Source organism: Notolepis coatsorum (assembly GCF_963971535.1).
Source record: "Notolepis coatsorum genome assembly, chromosome: 5".
Lineage (NCBI taxonomy): Eukaryota > Metazoa > Chordata > Actinopteri > Aulopiformes > Paralepididae > Notolepis > Notolepis coatsorum.
The window spans coordinates 150,604,697-150,620,147 of record NC_140169.1 but is presented as its reverse complement, the minus strand read 5'-3'; the positions used below and the strand labels follow the sequence as shown (position 1 = coordinate 150,620,147).

General features: G+C 44.2%; 1 protein-coding gene across 2 annotated transcripts in view; it reads right to left on the bottom strand.

Moving 5' to 3' along the window:
• Positions 1-15,451, bottom strand: part of LOC311229007 (dedicator of cytokinesis protein 9-like) — a 502,654-nt gene that overhangs the window by 200,789 nt on the left and 286,414 nt on the right. For both annotated transcript variants that reach the window (XM_084314997.1, XM_084314998.1), the window contains exons 4-6: positions 5,844-5,926; positions 4,041-4,110; positions 1,349-1,444 (exon numbers count right to left, since the gene is read on the bottom strand). In XM_084314997.1, the coding sequence (XP_084171123.1) occupies positions 1,349-1,444; positions 4,041-4,110; positions 5,844-5,926 (249 nt within the window). The remainder of the gene's footprint in view (positions 1-1,348; positions 1,445-4,040; positions 4,111-5,843; positions 5,927-15,451) is intronic.

The window sequence follows — 15,451 nt, the reverse complement described above, 5'->3', positions numbered from 1 at the left end:
TACCATACAATACAATTAGGGATGTCCGATATTATCGGCCTACCGATATTGGCATTCAAATGTGATATCGGAAATGATCAGTATCGTTTTTTCTTTTTTTTATCTGAAATTAAGAGTTGGACAATATCGGTATATTGGTAAAAAAGCCAATATTGAACATCCCTGAATACAATACAATACAATATAATATAAATATAAGTATAATATAATGTATCATTCATAATTAGTGCCGTCAGGCGATTAAAAAAATCGAATTAATTACAGGATTTGTAATTAATTAATCACATTTTAATCGCATAACCATTTTAGGCCTGATATTTTATATTCTATAATCATATTTCAAATTGCATGTGTCCGGATGGCAGAATTCAGTACTGTATCTACAAAACCTTCAGTTTTTTGTTTGTTTTTTATACATTGAGTTAATTTTCATAACACGATAATTCGCTGTGTAATTAATTAATCTAATTAACGTGATAAACTGACAGCCCTAATCATAATAGCATCATGCTCTCTCTCCATATGTGGTACTCTAATCAAGACCATTACATTAAATTATTAATTAATTAATTCCCGTTGCATTCTCTGTTGTATGCTGGACCCGTTTAGTCCTTTACCCTGGCCTATCGTATATGTAATTGTTGTGCTTTTTGTTTGCTGTGTGAATTGACTTGTGTACAGTATGTATTGTGTGCTGCACATAGACACACATCTCCTTGTGAGAATAAAGATGCCCTTGACTTTAACAGAGTTTCATTACGGGTTTTAGTGAGTTTATTGACTCACTGGGGTCTGCTATGATGCCCCCTAGCTCACAGAATGACCTCCAACAGTTATTATTGTTATTATGATTTTATATTATCGCCATTATTGGGGGCGACAGTGGCTCAGGAGGTACAGTAGAGTAGTCGTCTGGTAATCCGGAGGTTCCCGGTTTGATTCCCGCTCCTCTTGGGCACCGTGTCGAAGTGTCCTTGAGCAAGGCACTTAACCCCTAACTGCTCCCGATTAGCAGGTCGGCACCTTGCATGTGTCGCCTCCGCCGTCGGTGTGTGAATGTGTGAGTGAGCGGGTAAAATGTGAGGAACAAATTGTAAAGCGCTTTGGATAAAAGCAGTTATATAAATGCAGCCATTTACCATTTATATATGCTGTGTGATTTGATGTTTATTTCTGTACGTGCACTCGACGTGCCTGTAAAATGAGGGAAACCTCAGTTGGCTTTCGAGTTTAAATAAAGGTTTGAAAGGAAATTCAAATGAGTTACATTCTAGGCGGGCGGCAGAGGAAGCACGTTGCTGTACATGTGTAACTGTATCTGTGACTGACGGGTCTCAGAGTCGCTCACCCTCATGGTGACGCTGATGGCGCTGTTCATGTTGCCTTTATACAGCCAGCCGTGTTTGGTGATCCCTCCCTTCTGGGAGCCCAGCGAGGCTGTGTCCTGGTGGAGAGAAGAGGTACTACATCAGACACTCACAGAACACCTACACAGACACACAGACACAGAGACACAGAAAGAGAGAGACACAGAGACACAGAGAGAGAGACACAGAGAGATACACAGAGAGATACACAGAGACACAGACCTACAGAGACACAGAGACACAGACCTACAGAGACACATAGACACAGAGAGAGAGACACAGAGACACAGAGAGAGAGACATAGAGACACACAGACTCACAGAGACACAGAGACACAGAGACACAGATAGACACACAGAGACACAGAGACAGAGAGACACAGAGACACAGACACAGAGACAGAGACAGAGAGACACAGAGAGAGACACAGAGATACACAGAGACACAGACCTACAGAGACACAGAGACACAGAGAGAGAGACACAGAGAGAGAGACATAGAGACACAGAGACACACAGAGACACAGACTCACAGAGACACAGAGACACAGAGAGACACAGACACAGACACACAGAGACAGACCTACAGAGACACTGAGACACAGAGACACAGAGACCTACAGATCCTACCATGAGTCCAAGACTGCTACCATGATTTCAAGACTCGTACCAAATTCTACCATTCTACCTGTTCTAGAAACTGTATCTCAAAACCAATGATCACAATCATAAATAATCCACTATCCTAGCAGTCATGATTAGAGGGTCTGGAGTTTCCCGGATTCCCGTCGTGACAGTTATTTCGGGGGATTTCAGGAAAACGGCTCAAATCCTTTTTCTTTCATCTGCACAGGGCAGAGGGGCAGAGGGCGCTTTCCTGTTTACGAGAACTAGATGAACCGGAGAGTCTTTATTGCGGAGTGATGGACGGCAGAGAGTGTGCGGTGAGGGCAGGATCCCATCGCTATCTCTGGTGGAGGATGTGAGGTTGACCAGGACAGACCGTGCCCCCCACGATGACCCCTGACCTGGCACCAGGAGAGGACTCCAAAGAATGCACTTCACCTCATGAGGTTTATTTGTCACATACTGTACATACATATGGCACACAGTGAAATGCGGGTGGCCATGCCCGCTTCGATTGTGCAATAATACTAAGAATAAAATAGACATAAAAAAACAGGTAATAAAATAAGACATAAAAAGGGCATAATAAAATAGACATGCTAAAGTCCTGAGATTGTTAGCTACGGATTTAAGGCACTGGGTCCTATGTACACTACTATACAATATACCGTTTTACTCTATATCCCTGTGCTATTACTTGCTATATCTAAACTATACTTGACCTTTATTTTCCTCGTTCCTTTACAAGTGTCCTTTCCATTTTGTTTTAAAGTGACCGTTTGTGTGTGAGCGATTGCAGCATGTGTGTTGTGTGTGTGTGTGTGTGTGTGTGTGTGTGTGTGTGTGTTTCAACTTGAACTTGAAAGTGGCCGTTGAGAATCTGCAGCTCTCTTTTAATGCTTTTCTAGATGCGCTGGTTAGTCTCAAACTGGTGCGTAATAAGCTAGTATATATATATATATATATATATATATATATATATATATATATATATTAATAAGCTAGTGAGACTAAATGTACATTGTTTTCTAAAGCCACACAGATGTTGTTTACAATGACTTGCCTCTACAGTGAATGGGGTCTGATATCGAGAGTCTCAGAATATAGATACCTTGGTATTTGGCTTGATGAAACATGTACATTTAAATATAATGTGGGCTAGTAAAAAATTAAATAGAACCAGCTTCCCTATGAGGTAGGCCTGTCCCCAACTAAGGATTTGTATAGTCGACTTTGATTGGCCGAAATTTGCCGATAGTCAAACCAGTCAACTATGCAAAAAAAGATATATATATTTTTTAAATTTTTGGGGGATCATTCCATTTGGGCTGTGGGGGTGCTTAATGTCTGAAGGAGTCGACTGAAGGCTTCTTGTCCTCTGCGAAACCATGCAATTGGTCCACTGATGGATACATCTTGATATTTGTCTAGTCTAGTGTGTTCATTAGATGGGTGAAATCCTCTTTCAGTGCCTCTGTGCCCGTTTTCTTAGGCAGTTAGCTGCCTAATCTACTTTTTCTCCTCCCTTTTTTCTGAATTTTTTTCCCATCCCAATTTAGTCGTTATGCCAATTCCCCCCTCCCCTTCCTGGTCGATGCGCGCATTTGCCCCCCACTTGCCGGTCTAGGGAGCCCTGAAGACTATCACATGCTTCCTCCGACACATGTGGAGACAGCCAGCAGCCTCTTTTCACAGCGAGGACTCTCATTAGTGAAGTGTAACGTTTGGGAGGCTCACACTACTTCCCCCAGTTCCCTCCCTCGCTGAGCAGGCGCCCTGACGACCTGTAGGAGTCGCTGTTTACAACGACCAGGACCCCCCCCCCCACCGGCTTCCCTCCCGCTGACTCTGCCAATTGTGTCAGTATGACGACCGACCACGCCGGAGGCACCGCTGGCAGTTGGATTCGATCCCACTGTCTCTGCGGTGGTAGACAGACGCTTAGTCCGCTGCGCTACCCGGCTGTATGATTGACAGCACATAAATATGATATATAGATATGTCTCGACCATGACTCCCGTGCCCTGCAGGACCTAAAGCTACTCACCTCGTCCTTGTCGACGTCCTCGTCCACCTCAAACACGTGGACCGCCAGTTTGTCTGGTCGGGACAATTTGCTGAAAAACACAGAAACATCAAAAGTTATTACAATAGAAAGAAATTAAGTTTTCTGTCATCTATGCTAAACCGTTTACTCTTACTCATAGTATACATTCAGATTTAAATTATTTATTGCCTATTTTTATTATAATCGATAGGGCATACAGACCCTATACAGATTTCTATATTCAGAGTTAATGATCTGTTTATTTTATTCTCTCATCTATTCTATTATTGCCCTGCCATGCCCATACCTGTACCCCCCCCCCTCCCCCATGCTGCCCAGAATTTACCCCAAGGGGATCAATAAAGCAATATCTTATCTTATCTTTATCTCATCTTGAACAGACACTACATAGTGGGATTAAATGGTACCTTATATACAATGATCCGTTTCGCACATGCTGCCTATTTGCAGTGTTTAGTAAAGAGAGCTGGAGAGAGGAAAGACGCGTCGGCACTGCGGTGGTTAAAGCACACGGCAGGAGCGGCTAACGGCGACGCGGTGAGCCGGGAAATTACAACAACACGGCACCAAAGTAACCAGGGTATCTGCAGGTTTCAACAAGTTCAATTTAAGACTTTTTAAGACCTTTTTAATAGCACTTAGAGCACAATGTAATACCAATTTCATGACCATACTAGCAACAAAAAAAAACATAGAGACACTGAACTGGTGCCAATTTATATTCTTCTGCATTCCATACAAGCTCTCGCCGGACGCACCAAGCTCCCGGTAGCCCCGCAAGAAACAATGACTTGAATACAAAAACATGTCATATATTTAATATTATTTCATTTCCAGACAGCCGGGCTTACATGAAATGTAAGACTTTTTAATACCCTTTAAGGGCTTAAATTGAGAATTATGAATGTAATACTTTTTAAGACGTTTTAATAATATAATAACAGAGACCCTGGTAACAGATGGGTTTAAGGGGAACATATTGAGAAACGTCTAGCGGGGAAAACCACGTCCAGGTCTGTGCCTTCAACTTCCCAGAGGGATGGAAGGTAACGATAGTCTCAAGGACACGGAGGAACATTCCTTTTTTTACGCTTCGACTTCCCCCACGGTGTCAGTAGACATGGTCTCGTCGGTGGAAGAGCATGATGGCTGAGGGCGGCCTGCTATTAGTAATAATAATAATCTTTATTTATATAGCACCTTTCATACATAGAATGCAGCTCAAAGTGCTTAACAGAGCAAAAAGATTTAACAAAAAATTTGACAATAAAGTAATAAAACCACAAAGAAATTTGCAAAACATGATTAAGAAAATAGTTAAAAAGCATAAATGACAAGAGGGATTTTAAAATCAGCTCAAATCAGAGTATAAAAATAGGTCTTGAGCTGTAGCCAATGCAGTGAAGCTAAAACTGGAGTAATTATGTTCCCTCTAGTTCTAGTTCTAGTTAAAACTCTGGCTGCCACATGGTAGACATGGTCTCGTCGGTGGAAGAGCCTCGTGGTGGCTGAGGACGGCCTGCTATCGTCACCACAGCTGTGTTTTCCTGCTATCGTCACCACGGCTGTGGTTTCCAGGCTGGAGGACAGCGTGGAATAATCCATGTGACCTAAAGAAGGAAACCTTATTGTTGTCCTCCATGAAGCCAGATAAACCTGATAAACCCGCGTTTCCCTTGTCCTTAATGAAGACGTATCACCTGTGTTTCCTTAAGTCATCATAATAACATCTTTTTATTTTCCAGCTGGAAACAATGAGGACTGAGGTGGTTCCGAACTCACTTGGGGATCTGTCTGAAGTCACCGGAGTAATCCTCGTACTTGTAGTTGACGACATGCCAGTCGGAGTTGTAGGTCTTGATGCACTGTGGAAACAAGGCAGGCGGATCAATATTACAAACGGATCAATACAAACCGCTCTCTTCAACGCAGGACTCCAACCAACACAGGGCTGGGGGATATACTCACATCATGTATCGTTTATCGTCTACCCGTGTCACCATAATTGTGGGGATTCGTTTATTATATTGTGAATTGTGCTGTGCAATTTTTGTTTGTCTAAATTTAGGATAGAAAGTCAATATTATGTTTGAGATTTCATTCGAAAGGATTCACAAAATATTTGAGGATGTTTAAAGGGGAACTATCTTATAAATGGCCTTTGAGTGTTTAGCATTGTTTCCTAGCTATGTGAACTTATATTAATATGATCTATGTCTCTAATTCTCATATTGGCGCATTCTTCCAATTCTCCTCTCACAATATTCACCCTCACTGAACTGAGTCATCTGAAAATGTGATGATTTGTGATGTCAGAGAGACACAGCTGCATGATAATGTGGCTGTGTGGCATCAGGTACATGATGAGCTGCACACAGTGGTTGGAGCCCAGGCTCAAAACGGCTTAAGATCTTGAGGTAGAAAAATGCTGTTTTTGAGGACTTGATTAGAAATACAAAACAATGAAAAAAAAATTACAGAGGTGTTCCATAGACTCACAGGAATTGTGTAAAAGTGCCCAAATAGTGAAAGAAATAGTAAAATAGTTCCCCTTTAACCGAAAATTGCAGTTTCATTTAGGGCTGGGCGATATGGCCAAAAATGTTATTACGATATTATCACGATAACATTTTTCATATCGTTCGATATTAGGGATGTCCGATATTATCGGCCGATATTGGCATTAAAATTTAATATCGGAAATGATCGGTATCGGTTTTAATTTTTAATTTTAATTTTTACATTTATTTAAACTTTATTTACCCAGGCAAGCAAGTAAGAACAAATTCTGATTTTATTTATTGTCAAAAGTATGCATAATGTTGTGTTAATTCCACAACAAGAGATATGTAATGTTAATTACCTGAAATTATTCCGTTTTTTTGGGGGGGAAACCCTGCATATATCGGTATCGGAAATTAAGAGTTGGACAATATCGGTATATCGGATATCGGTAAAGAAGCCAATATCGAACATCCCTATTCGATATCGATAATTATCTATATTTCTATTAGTATAAAGAAAAAAAAGTTTAATTATTATCTAAACAACAGATGTATGTTTATTTTGCATCAATTCTTTGTGGTTGCCGCCATCTTTAGTGTTACAGCCCCTCACACTCCAGTTCTCAGGCTGCAGCTGGCTTGAAAGCGAAAGTAAACCGGCTTCTCTGCTGGCTGTAGCTCCAGGGGAGTTGAACAGTTCTGGCTCTGCTGGTTTCTTTTCTATCTTTTGGTGCTAAACATTTTATTATAGATATTATTTTTATTATCGATTATTAAAATATATCGCGAAATTATCATTATCGTTTTATCGCCCAGCCCTTGTGTCACGCTTTTCATTACGGTGCCATGATGGACATCAATTGTAATATAAAACATGTGACTTCCTGTACCTAAAGCAGATATTAGAATACATTCCATATCACCCAGTCCTACACACCGCAAAGGGAAACTCGTTGGACAGACAGTTAGCACGTTTAAAACCTTCCACAATGTTTAGCATTAGGGAGGAAACAGCACTCTGACATTACAGTTCTGTAGGTGCTCTCTGGAGGGGTGGAACTAGCATGATGTTCTGCAGGTGCTCTCTGGAGGGGTGGAACTAGCATGATGTTCTGCAGGTGCTCTCTGGAGGGGTGGGACTAGCATGATGTTCTGCAGGTGCTCTCTGGAGGGGTGGAACTAGCATGATGTTCTGCAGGTGCTCTCTGGAGGGGTGGAACTAGCATGATGTTCTGTAGGTGCTCTCTGGAGGGGTGGAACTAGCATGATGTTCTGCAGGTGCTCTCTGGAGGAGTGGAACTAGCATGATGTTCTGCAGGTGCTCTCTGGAGGGGTGGAACTAGCATGATGTTCTGTAGGTGCTCTCTGGAGGGGTGGAACTAGCATGATGTTCTGGAGGGGTGGAACTAGCATGATGTTCTGGAGGTGCTCTCTGGAGGAGTGGAACTAGCATGTTCTGCAGGTGCTCTCTGGAGGGGTGGAACTAGCATGATGTTCTGCAGGTGCTCTCTGGAAGGGTGGAACTAGCATGATGTTCTGTAGGTGCTCTCTGGAGGGGTGGAACTAGCATGTTCTGCAGGTGCTCTCTGGAGGGGTGGAACTAGCATGATGTTCTGCAGGTGCTCTCTGGAGGAGTGGAACTAGCATGATGTTATGTAGGTGCTCTCTGGAGGAGTGGAACTAGCATGATGTTCTGGAGGAGTGGAACTAGCATGATGTTCTGGAGGGGTGGAACTAGCATGATGTTCTGGAGGAGTGGAACTAGCATGATGTTCTGGAGGAGTGGAACTAGCATGATGTTCTGGAGGAGTGGAACTAGCATGATGTTCTGGAGATGCATTAACCCTTTCACTGCCACACGACAGCCGGTTAACCCTTTCACTGTGACAATACAGGAGCTAATGATGCTAATGATGGAGCATCGCCGTCGGTTGTGTGATAGTAAAGGGTTAACCTTCTGTCGTGTGGCAGTGAAAGGGTTAAGATCTGTCGCCGAGTTGAGAGCACCCCAGACTAGAGCCAACTAACGTTCAGCAATGGCGATCGCCTAGAGAGCGAACTATTGGAGATTATTATGAAGAGGACAAACGGTGATGATCCATCCATAACATGAGGTGCGTTTTCACCAGACTGTGTTGGATTCTAGTATTTTCAAACAGGCTGTTTGGATGTAACGTTACCCCCCTTGGTGGCTTTGTGAATAGAAACATTCCATATATGGCCGTGTTTACCTTTGACCTAGTACTGTCACAAATGTAACAGTATGTCATGTATGTTGTGTATGTCATAAATGTCACTATGAATTGAAAATGGGGGCCCCTGATGTAAACAAGACGAAAGTCTTTCTCTGGTCTGCATCCCCTTAACAATTGTGTGTATTGAGCCGTACTGTATTGTACCCATTCTGCAATCTGTTAATAAAGTTTCATTCATTCATGACCTGGAAATAATATAGGTGGCAGGCGAGCAACCCGCACGAAAATGTGCATGCTGCACAACACACGTCATAGCTCACGCTCCAGAAAACGAGACTGGATTATTTTGAAACGGGACGATTTTTTTGCATGGGATAGCGCACGAACGAAAGTATGTAGAAATACAAGTTTTTTTCCCTGTTGGGAGTATAAATATTCCCTTTCAAATTAGCCATACTATTGTCTCCATAGCTATAATATAGAATATACGATGGGTCTGCAAACATCGTGAAAATGGTCAAAAAAGCTGGCTCCAGGAGTAAAGTAATGTGAAGTAAAGTAAAGATGGAAAAACAGCGTGGCAGTCAAAGAGTTAAAGAGGATACCACTTCACAGCGTGTGTGTGGTTGTGTGTGTGTGTGTGTGTGTGGTTGTGTGCGTGCGTGTGCGTGTGCGTGTGTGTGGGTGTGTGTGGTTGTGTGTGTGTGTGTACTGTATGTGTGTGGTTGTGTGTGTGTGTGTGTGTGTACTGTATGTGTGTGGTTGTGTGTGTGTGTGGTGTGTGTGTGTGTGTGTGTACTGTATGTGTGTGGTTGTGTGTGTGTGTGTGTGTGTGTGTGTGTGTGTGTGTGTGTGTGTGTGTGTGTGTGTGTGTGTGTGTGTGTGTTGTGTGAGTGTGCGTGTGTGTGTGGTTGTGAGAACCTAAAAGAGTTACATAGTTTGACCAGAACGAGCCGGTGGGAGCAGACGTCTCTATCTCCTGGTTCAGGGAGGAGACATCTGTTCATTGTTAACGTGGAGATATGAACAAACTCACTGGGACCTATTCTAGAGAAACATGTGCTGTTTACAAGAAATACTGATAGAGAGAGAGGGGGGGGGGAGAGGGTCAGAGAGAGAGAGGGGGGGGGAGAGAGAGAGAGGGTCAGAGAGAGAGAGAGAGAGAGAGAGAGAGACAGAGAGATATGGGGGAGAGAGAGAGATAGAGAGAGAGAGGGGGGAGAGAGAGAGAGAGAGAGAGAGAGAGAGAGAGAGAGAGAGAGAGAGAGAGAGAGACAGAGGTCGCTTTCACACAGGGGCTGTTTGGTCCGGACTTTCGGACCAGAATTCGATAGTCCGGTTTTTCGGGTTTGTGTGAATGCGTGTCGAACTCGGTTCGCGGACCAAACAGGCGAACTCTGGTCCGCCTGAAAACGTCGGTCTCGGTTCGCTTCATCGGACCAAACACGAACCAAATATAGGAAGTGATTATTATTACCACTGCTCGCAGCACTCACTGCAAAACAAGCACACTGCATCTATCTATCTCTCTATCTCTCTATCTCTCTATCTATCTATCTATCATCTATATATCTGTGCATCTTGGGAAGAAGGAAGAAAAAACGCGGCTTATTATATTATTAATAAAACAGCTACTTGTGGGCACTCATAAAAACACCGTGGTCTACAAGTTGTTTAGCGAGAGGCTGGTGGTAATGTGCTTCAATAGAACAATGGATCAATGCCATGTCAAAACTCGCCTCCGCGGAGGGCTCCGCAGTCCACACACAGACACACACACACGCGCGGGGGGAGAGAGACAGAGAGACAGAGACAGAGAGAGAGGGAGAGAGAGAGAGAGAGAGAGAGACCTCTGCAGCTGGTCATGTCACTACACTTGACCAGGATGACATGTATCTTCACGACTGAAGGCAGCTTCCATTATTGTTGACCTTTGACGCCAAAAGGTGAGCCGTCAGCAGCCAGTTGGCCTCTGGACTTATAAACACAGTGAGGTGTGTGTGTGTGTGTGTGTGTGTGTGTGTGTGTGTGTGTGTGTGTGTGTGTGTGTGTGTGTGTGTGTGTGTGTGTGTGTGTGTGTGTGTGTGTGTGTGTGTGTCTGTGTGTGTGGTGTGTGTGTGTGTGTGGTTGTGTGTGTGTGTGTGTGTGTGTGTGTGGTGTGTGGCGTGTGTGTGTGTGTGTGTGCGTGTGCATGAAGCACAATAAACCCTTGTCCCTTGGAAGGTAACAGGACGTGTCAGGAGATTTCTCAAAGCACACAACGATGTTCACTATCAAAGCTCTGGCCGACAGAACACACCTGGGAGCAGAGGAACAGACTATTAACCCTCACTACCAGGGTTAACCCTTTCACTGCCACACGACAAAGGGTCAAGCCTTTCACTACCACACTACATAAGGTTAACCCTTTACTATCACACTACAGACGGTTAACTGTCTGTAGTGTGATAGTAAAAGGTTAACCTTCTGTAATGTGGTAGTGAAATGGTTAACCTGCTGTCGTGTGGCAGTGAAAGGGTTAACCTTCTGTAGTGTGATAGTAAAGGGTTAACCTTCTGTAGTGTGGTAGTGAAAGGGTTAACCTTCTGTAGTGTGGTAGTGAAAGGTTAACCTGATGTAGTGTGGTAGTAAAGGGTTAACCTTCTGTAGTGTGGTAGTGAAAGGTTAACCTTCTGTAGTGTGGTAGTGAAAGGTTAACCTTCTGTAGTGTGGTAGTGAAAGGGTTGACCTTCTGTCGTGTGATAGTAAAGGGTTAACCTTCTGTAGTGTGGTAGTGAAAGGTTAACCTTCTGTAGTGTGGTAGTGAAAGGTTAACCTTCTGTAGTGTGGTAGTAAAGTTAACCTTCTGTAGTGTGGTAGTGAAATGGTTAACCTGCTGTCGTGTGGCAGTGAAAGGTTAACCTTCTGTAGTGTGGTAGTAAAGAGTTAACCTTCTGTAGTGTGGTAGTGAACGGTTAACTTTCTGTAGTGTGGTAGTGAAATGGTTAACCTTCTGTAGTGTGGTAGTGAAAGGTTAACCTTCTGTAGTGTGGTAGTGAAAGGGTTAACCGTCTGTAGTGTGGTAGTTAAAGGGTTAACCTTATGTAGTGTGGTAGTGAAAGGGTTAACCTTCTGTAGTGTGGTAGTGAAAGGTTAACCTTCTGTAGTGTGGTAGTGAAAGGTTAACCGTCTGTAGTGTGGTAGTGAAAGGGTTAACCTTCTGTAGTGTGGTAGTGAAAGGGTTAACCGTCTGTAGTGTGGTAGTTAAAGGGTTCGGTTTCATTAGGGGCTCTGCTTGGCATCACTACTGCACTCGCTCGCGTACGTGCACGCGCACTGAATAATTTCCACAAATGTACCTTTAATACCAGTATTAGTCTGACCACACCCCTCATCAGCTTACCTTCATAAGCAGGTGTGTGGTCACCTGCTCTCCTCCTTCTCGCTTTCACCACAAGAAAGTGCCTCGGTAGTACCCCACTTGACGTGTTGTTAAGGGAAGAAAGATTTTTTGTTTACAAGGAAGGAGATACGTTGACATCATATCTTTATTTTCTCTCTCACTTTTTTCGAGAAAATACAGCGATATTGTCTTCGTACTGGAGTGTCTAGAAGATGATGATCATTCTAAAAACCCTCCACCGGTTTTTCGTATTGGGAGCACGCCGCTGCATGCTTCTCAACTGCAGTTCCTTGCTGTGTTTGTTGGGGTGAAACCTGTCAGGCCACAGCTGAACTGTCGGACATGCCGCTGTTGTGAGAAGCGGTGCGTTCCAGGTTGGGTGAGTAGTGTTTGCTGGCAGGCTCCACTTGTCTGTTAGTGCTATGGGGGCTACTTGACAATGTTTATGGAAACCGGCCCCAGGCTAGGGTCCTTTGTTCAGCCACCTAGGCGACAGAAGACCTTGGTCTGAAGACCATTATAGTTTAACTAGTGGGCCGCGACCATTAACACTGGTGATCCCTGTGTGTTTTGGACGAGTGGATTCTCTCTGTCACCGTGTTAAGGCCCCATCTTTCATATCCAAATGAGAGTATTCCTTCACGAGGGGATATGTGCATGAATGTGCGATAGCGGCAGATTCATGTTCAAAGTCAGCTACACAGGCCGCGTGAATATTAAAGGCAACCAACTTGTGTTCAGCTTTTCGTTCAGCGTTTCTCTGATTGGCCACACGGCCAATCAATCAATCCACTAGCACGCGGCCTTGCGGCAAGAGAGACAAGAGAGACGCTGCAGTCGCGGCAGAGAGCCGCGCATGCGCATGAGGCTCCCCCAGGTGCTCTTGAGAGGAGGAGGTCCTTGTGTTTGAGACAGCCATATTAGACACATAGCCATAATTTAAGATATAGTTTATGCATTCGCAAAATATGAGAGCGCTTGTCATTGAAGGGCTTCCTACAACGGAGGAACGGCCGCTGCTGCTGCTGGAGCTGAACCGAGTCAAGCCGCGGGCGGCACACAGCTCCAGTTAACCTAATTTATACCGTAATGAATCATTAAAAAATATACCGTTAACTGGAATATGTTGTTTCTTTACACATATGTTGGATTATGTAATTGGGTTTTCATGACAAAACAATAAAAATCGCTACTTTACATCAGGGTGAACGCTGAACCGAGTCAAGCCGCGGGCGGCGCACGGAAGCCGGTGAATGAACAACCGCGTCGCCCCGCTGGCTCTTCAGCAAGGAGCCTCCACAGCTCCAGTTAACCTAATTTATACCGTAATGAATCATTAAAAAATATACCGTTAACTGGAATATGTTATTTCTTTACACATAGTTGGATTATGTAATTGGGTTGTCATGACAAAACAATAAAAATCGCTACTTTACATCAGGGTGAACGCTGAACCGAGTCAAGCCGCGGGCGGCGCACGGAAGCCGGTGAATGAACAACCGCGTCGCCCCGCTGGCTCTTCAGCAAGGAGCCTCCACAGCTCCAGTTAACCTAATTTATACCGTAATGAATCATTAAAAAATATACCGTTAACTGGAATATGTTGTTTCTTTACACATATGTTGGATTATGTAATTGGGTTGTCATGACAAAACAATAAAAATCGCTACTTTACATCAGGGTGAACGTTGTTACACTGCCACCACCCACTTCAATGACAGAGCTCTCATATTTGCGAATGCATAAACTATATCTTAAATTATGGCTATGTGTCTAATATGGCTGTCGCGAAGTCATTGATAAGCGACAGCCATATTAGACACATAGCCATAATTTAAGACATAGTTTATGCATTCGCAAAATATGAGAGCTCTGTCATTGAAGGGCTTCGTTCTACAACGGAGGAACGGCCGCTGCTGCTGGAGCTGGACCGAGTAGAGCCGGCGGCGGTGCACGGAAGCCGGCGACAAACCACTGCATCGCCCCGCTGACGTTAAAAACGCGAAATAACGTTACTGATGTACAGTGACACCCAGAGTTTCTAGTTACAGTAGTGACGCGTGACTCGAGATAGTCCTAACACTGTAACAGTGTTTATTATTAAGAGTCAGATAGTCCTAACAGTGTTTATAGTCCTAACACAGTGTTTATTAGTAAGAGTCAGATAGTCCTAACACTAGTGTTTATTATTAAGAGTCAGATAGTCGTAACAGTGTTTATTATTGCGAGTCCTAACAGTGTTTATTATTTCATAACTGTATGGGCTTTGTTTATACATGTACAGTGACGAGTGAATCTACCGTTGGTTGTTAAAAACGCGAAACATAATAATCAGTCAGCAGCGCTCCACTGCTACCGCAGCCCAACACAAGTGCGTTGGAACAGCAGCCCAACACTACACAAGTTGGTTGCCCGCGCTGCCGCGCTTGCTCTTTGGATTTCATTTGGGACGTGGGACGGCTGCGCTTGCCTGCGTGTGGGGGCGGGGCCAATCAGAGAAAAGCCAAACACAAGTTGGTTGCCTTTAATATTCACGCACACAGGCCAGTTGGTATTGTGCTGATTCTGTCGGGTGTTGGTAATATCACCGTTGTGAAGCGGTGTTGACATCTTGTTTTCTCTTTTCTCTTAAAAAGTGAGGAGAGGTTCAGAACGGCGGCCTGTCTGGGTGAGTGTTATGTCATTGTTTACATGTTCATAGCTTGCGGTTAGCCAGTCAGCTGTTAACTGCTGCGTTAGCCTGCTGGATCGCTGCATGGCCTGCTTAGGTTGGGCCTACTGTTAGCCAGTCAGCTGTTAGCTGCGGTGCTAGCATGGCGTGTTCGCTAGGTAACGTTAGCTTGCTGCTATAGGCCATGGCCTGGCGCGGGGTAGCTTTAGCTTCTCGCGCGCCGCTGTGAGCTTGCTTCTGGTCGCGGCCGTTAGCTTGATGCTATTCTGTTGAACGTGCTTTGATTTTAACATGTTTTACACTCTTGACTACGACGTCATCCTTGACAGGGGATGTTTCGTCGACCCTGCCCTGAGCCAGGACGGCAAGGTCGCATCAACAGAGGACTGTAGTGCGGGTTGGAGCGGTGACGCTGCCCAGTTCGACCAACACAGGAGCGGCTGTGTTCCTACGGTGTCTGTGACTGCACTTCGCTGATCTACGCCCCGGGTGGGAACAGGTTTGACCAGACCTTATAACACGTTTTCTGGTTTTACTTTTCTAAATGTATTGTGAATAACGATGTTTTTCCCAAAACGTGTGTTGCTGCAATACATTTGGGATACGGCGCGGGTTATGTGTGAGCTGTTTTTGTCACT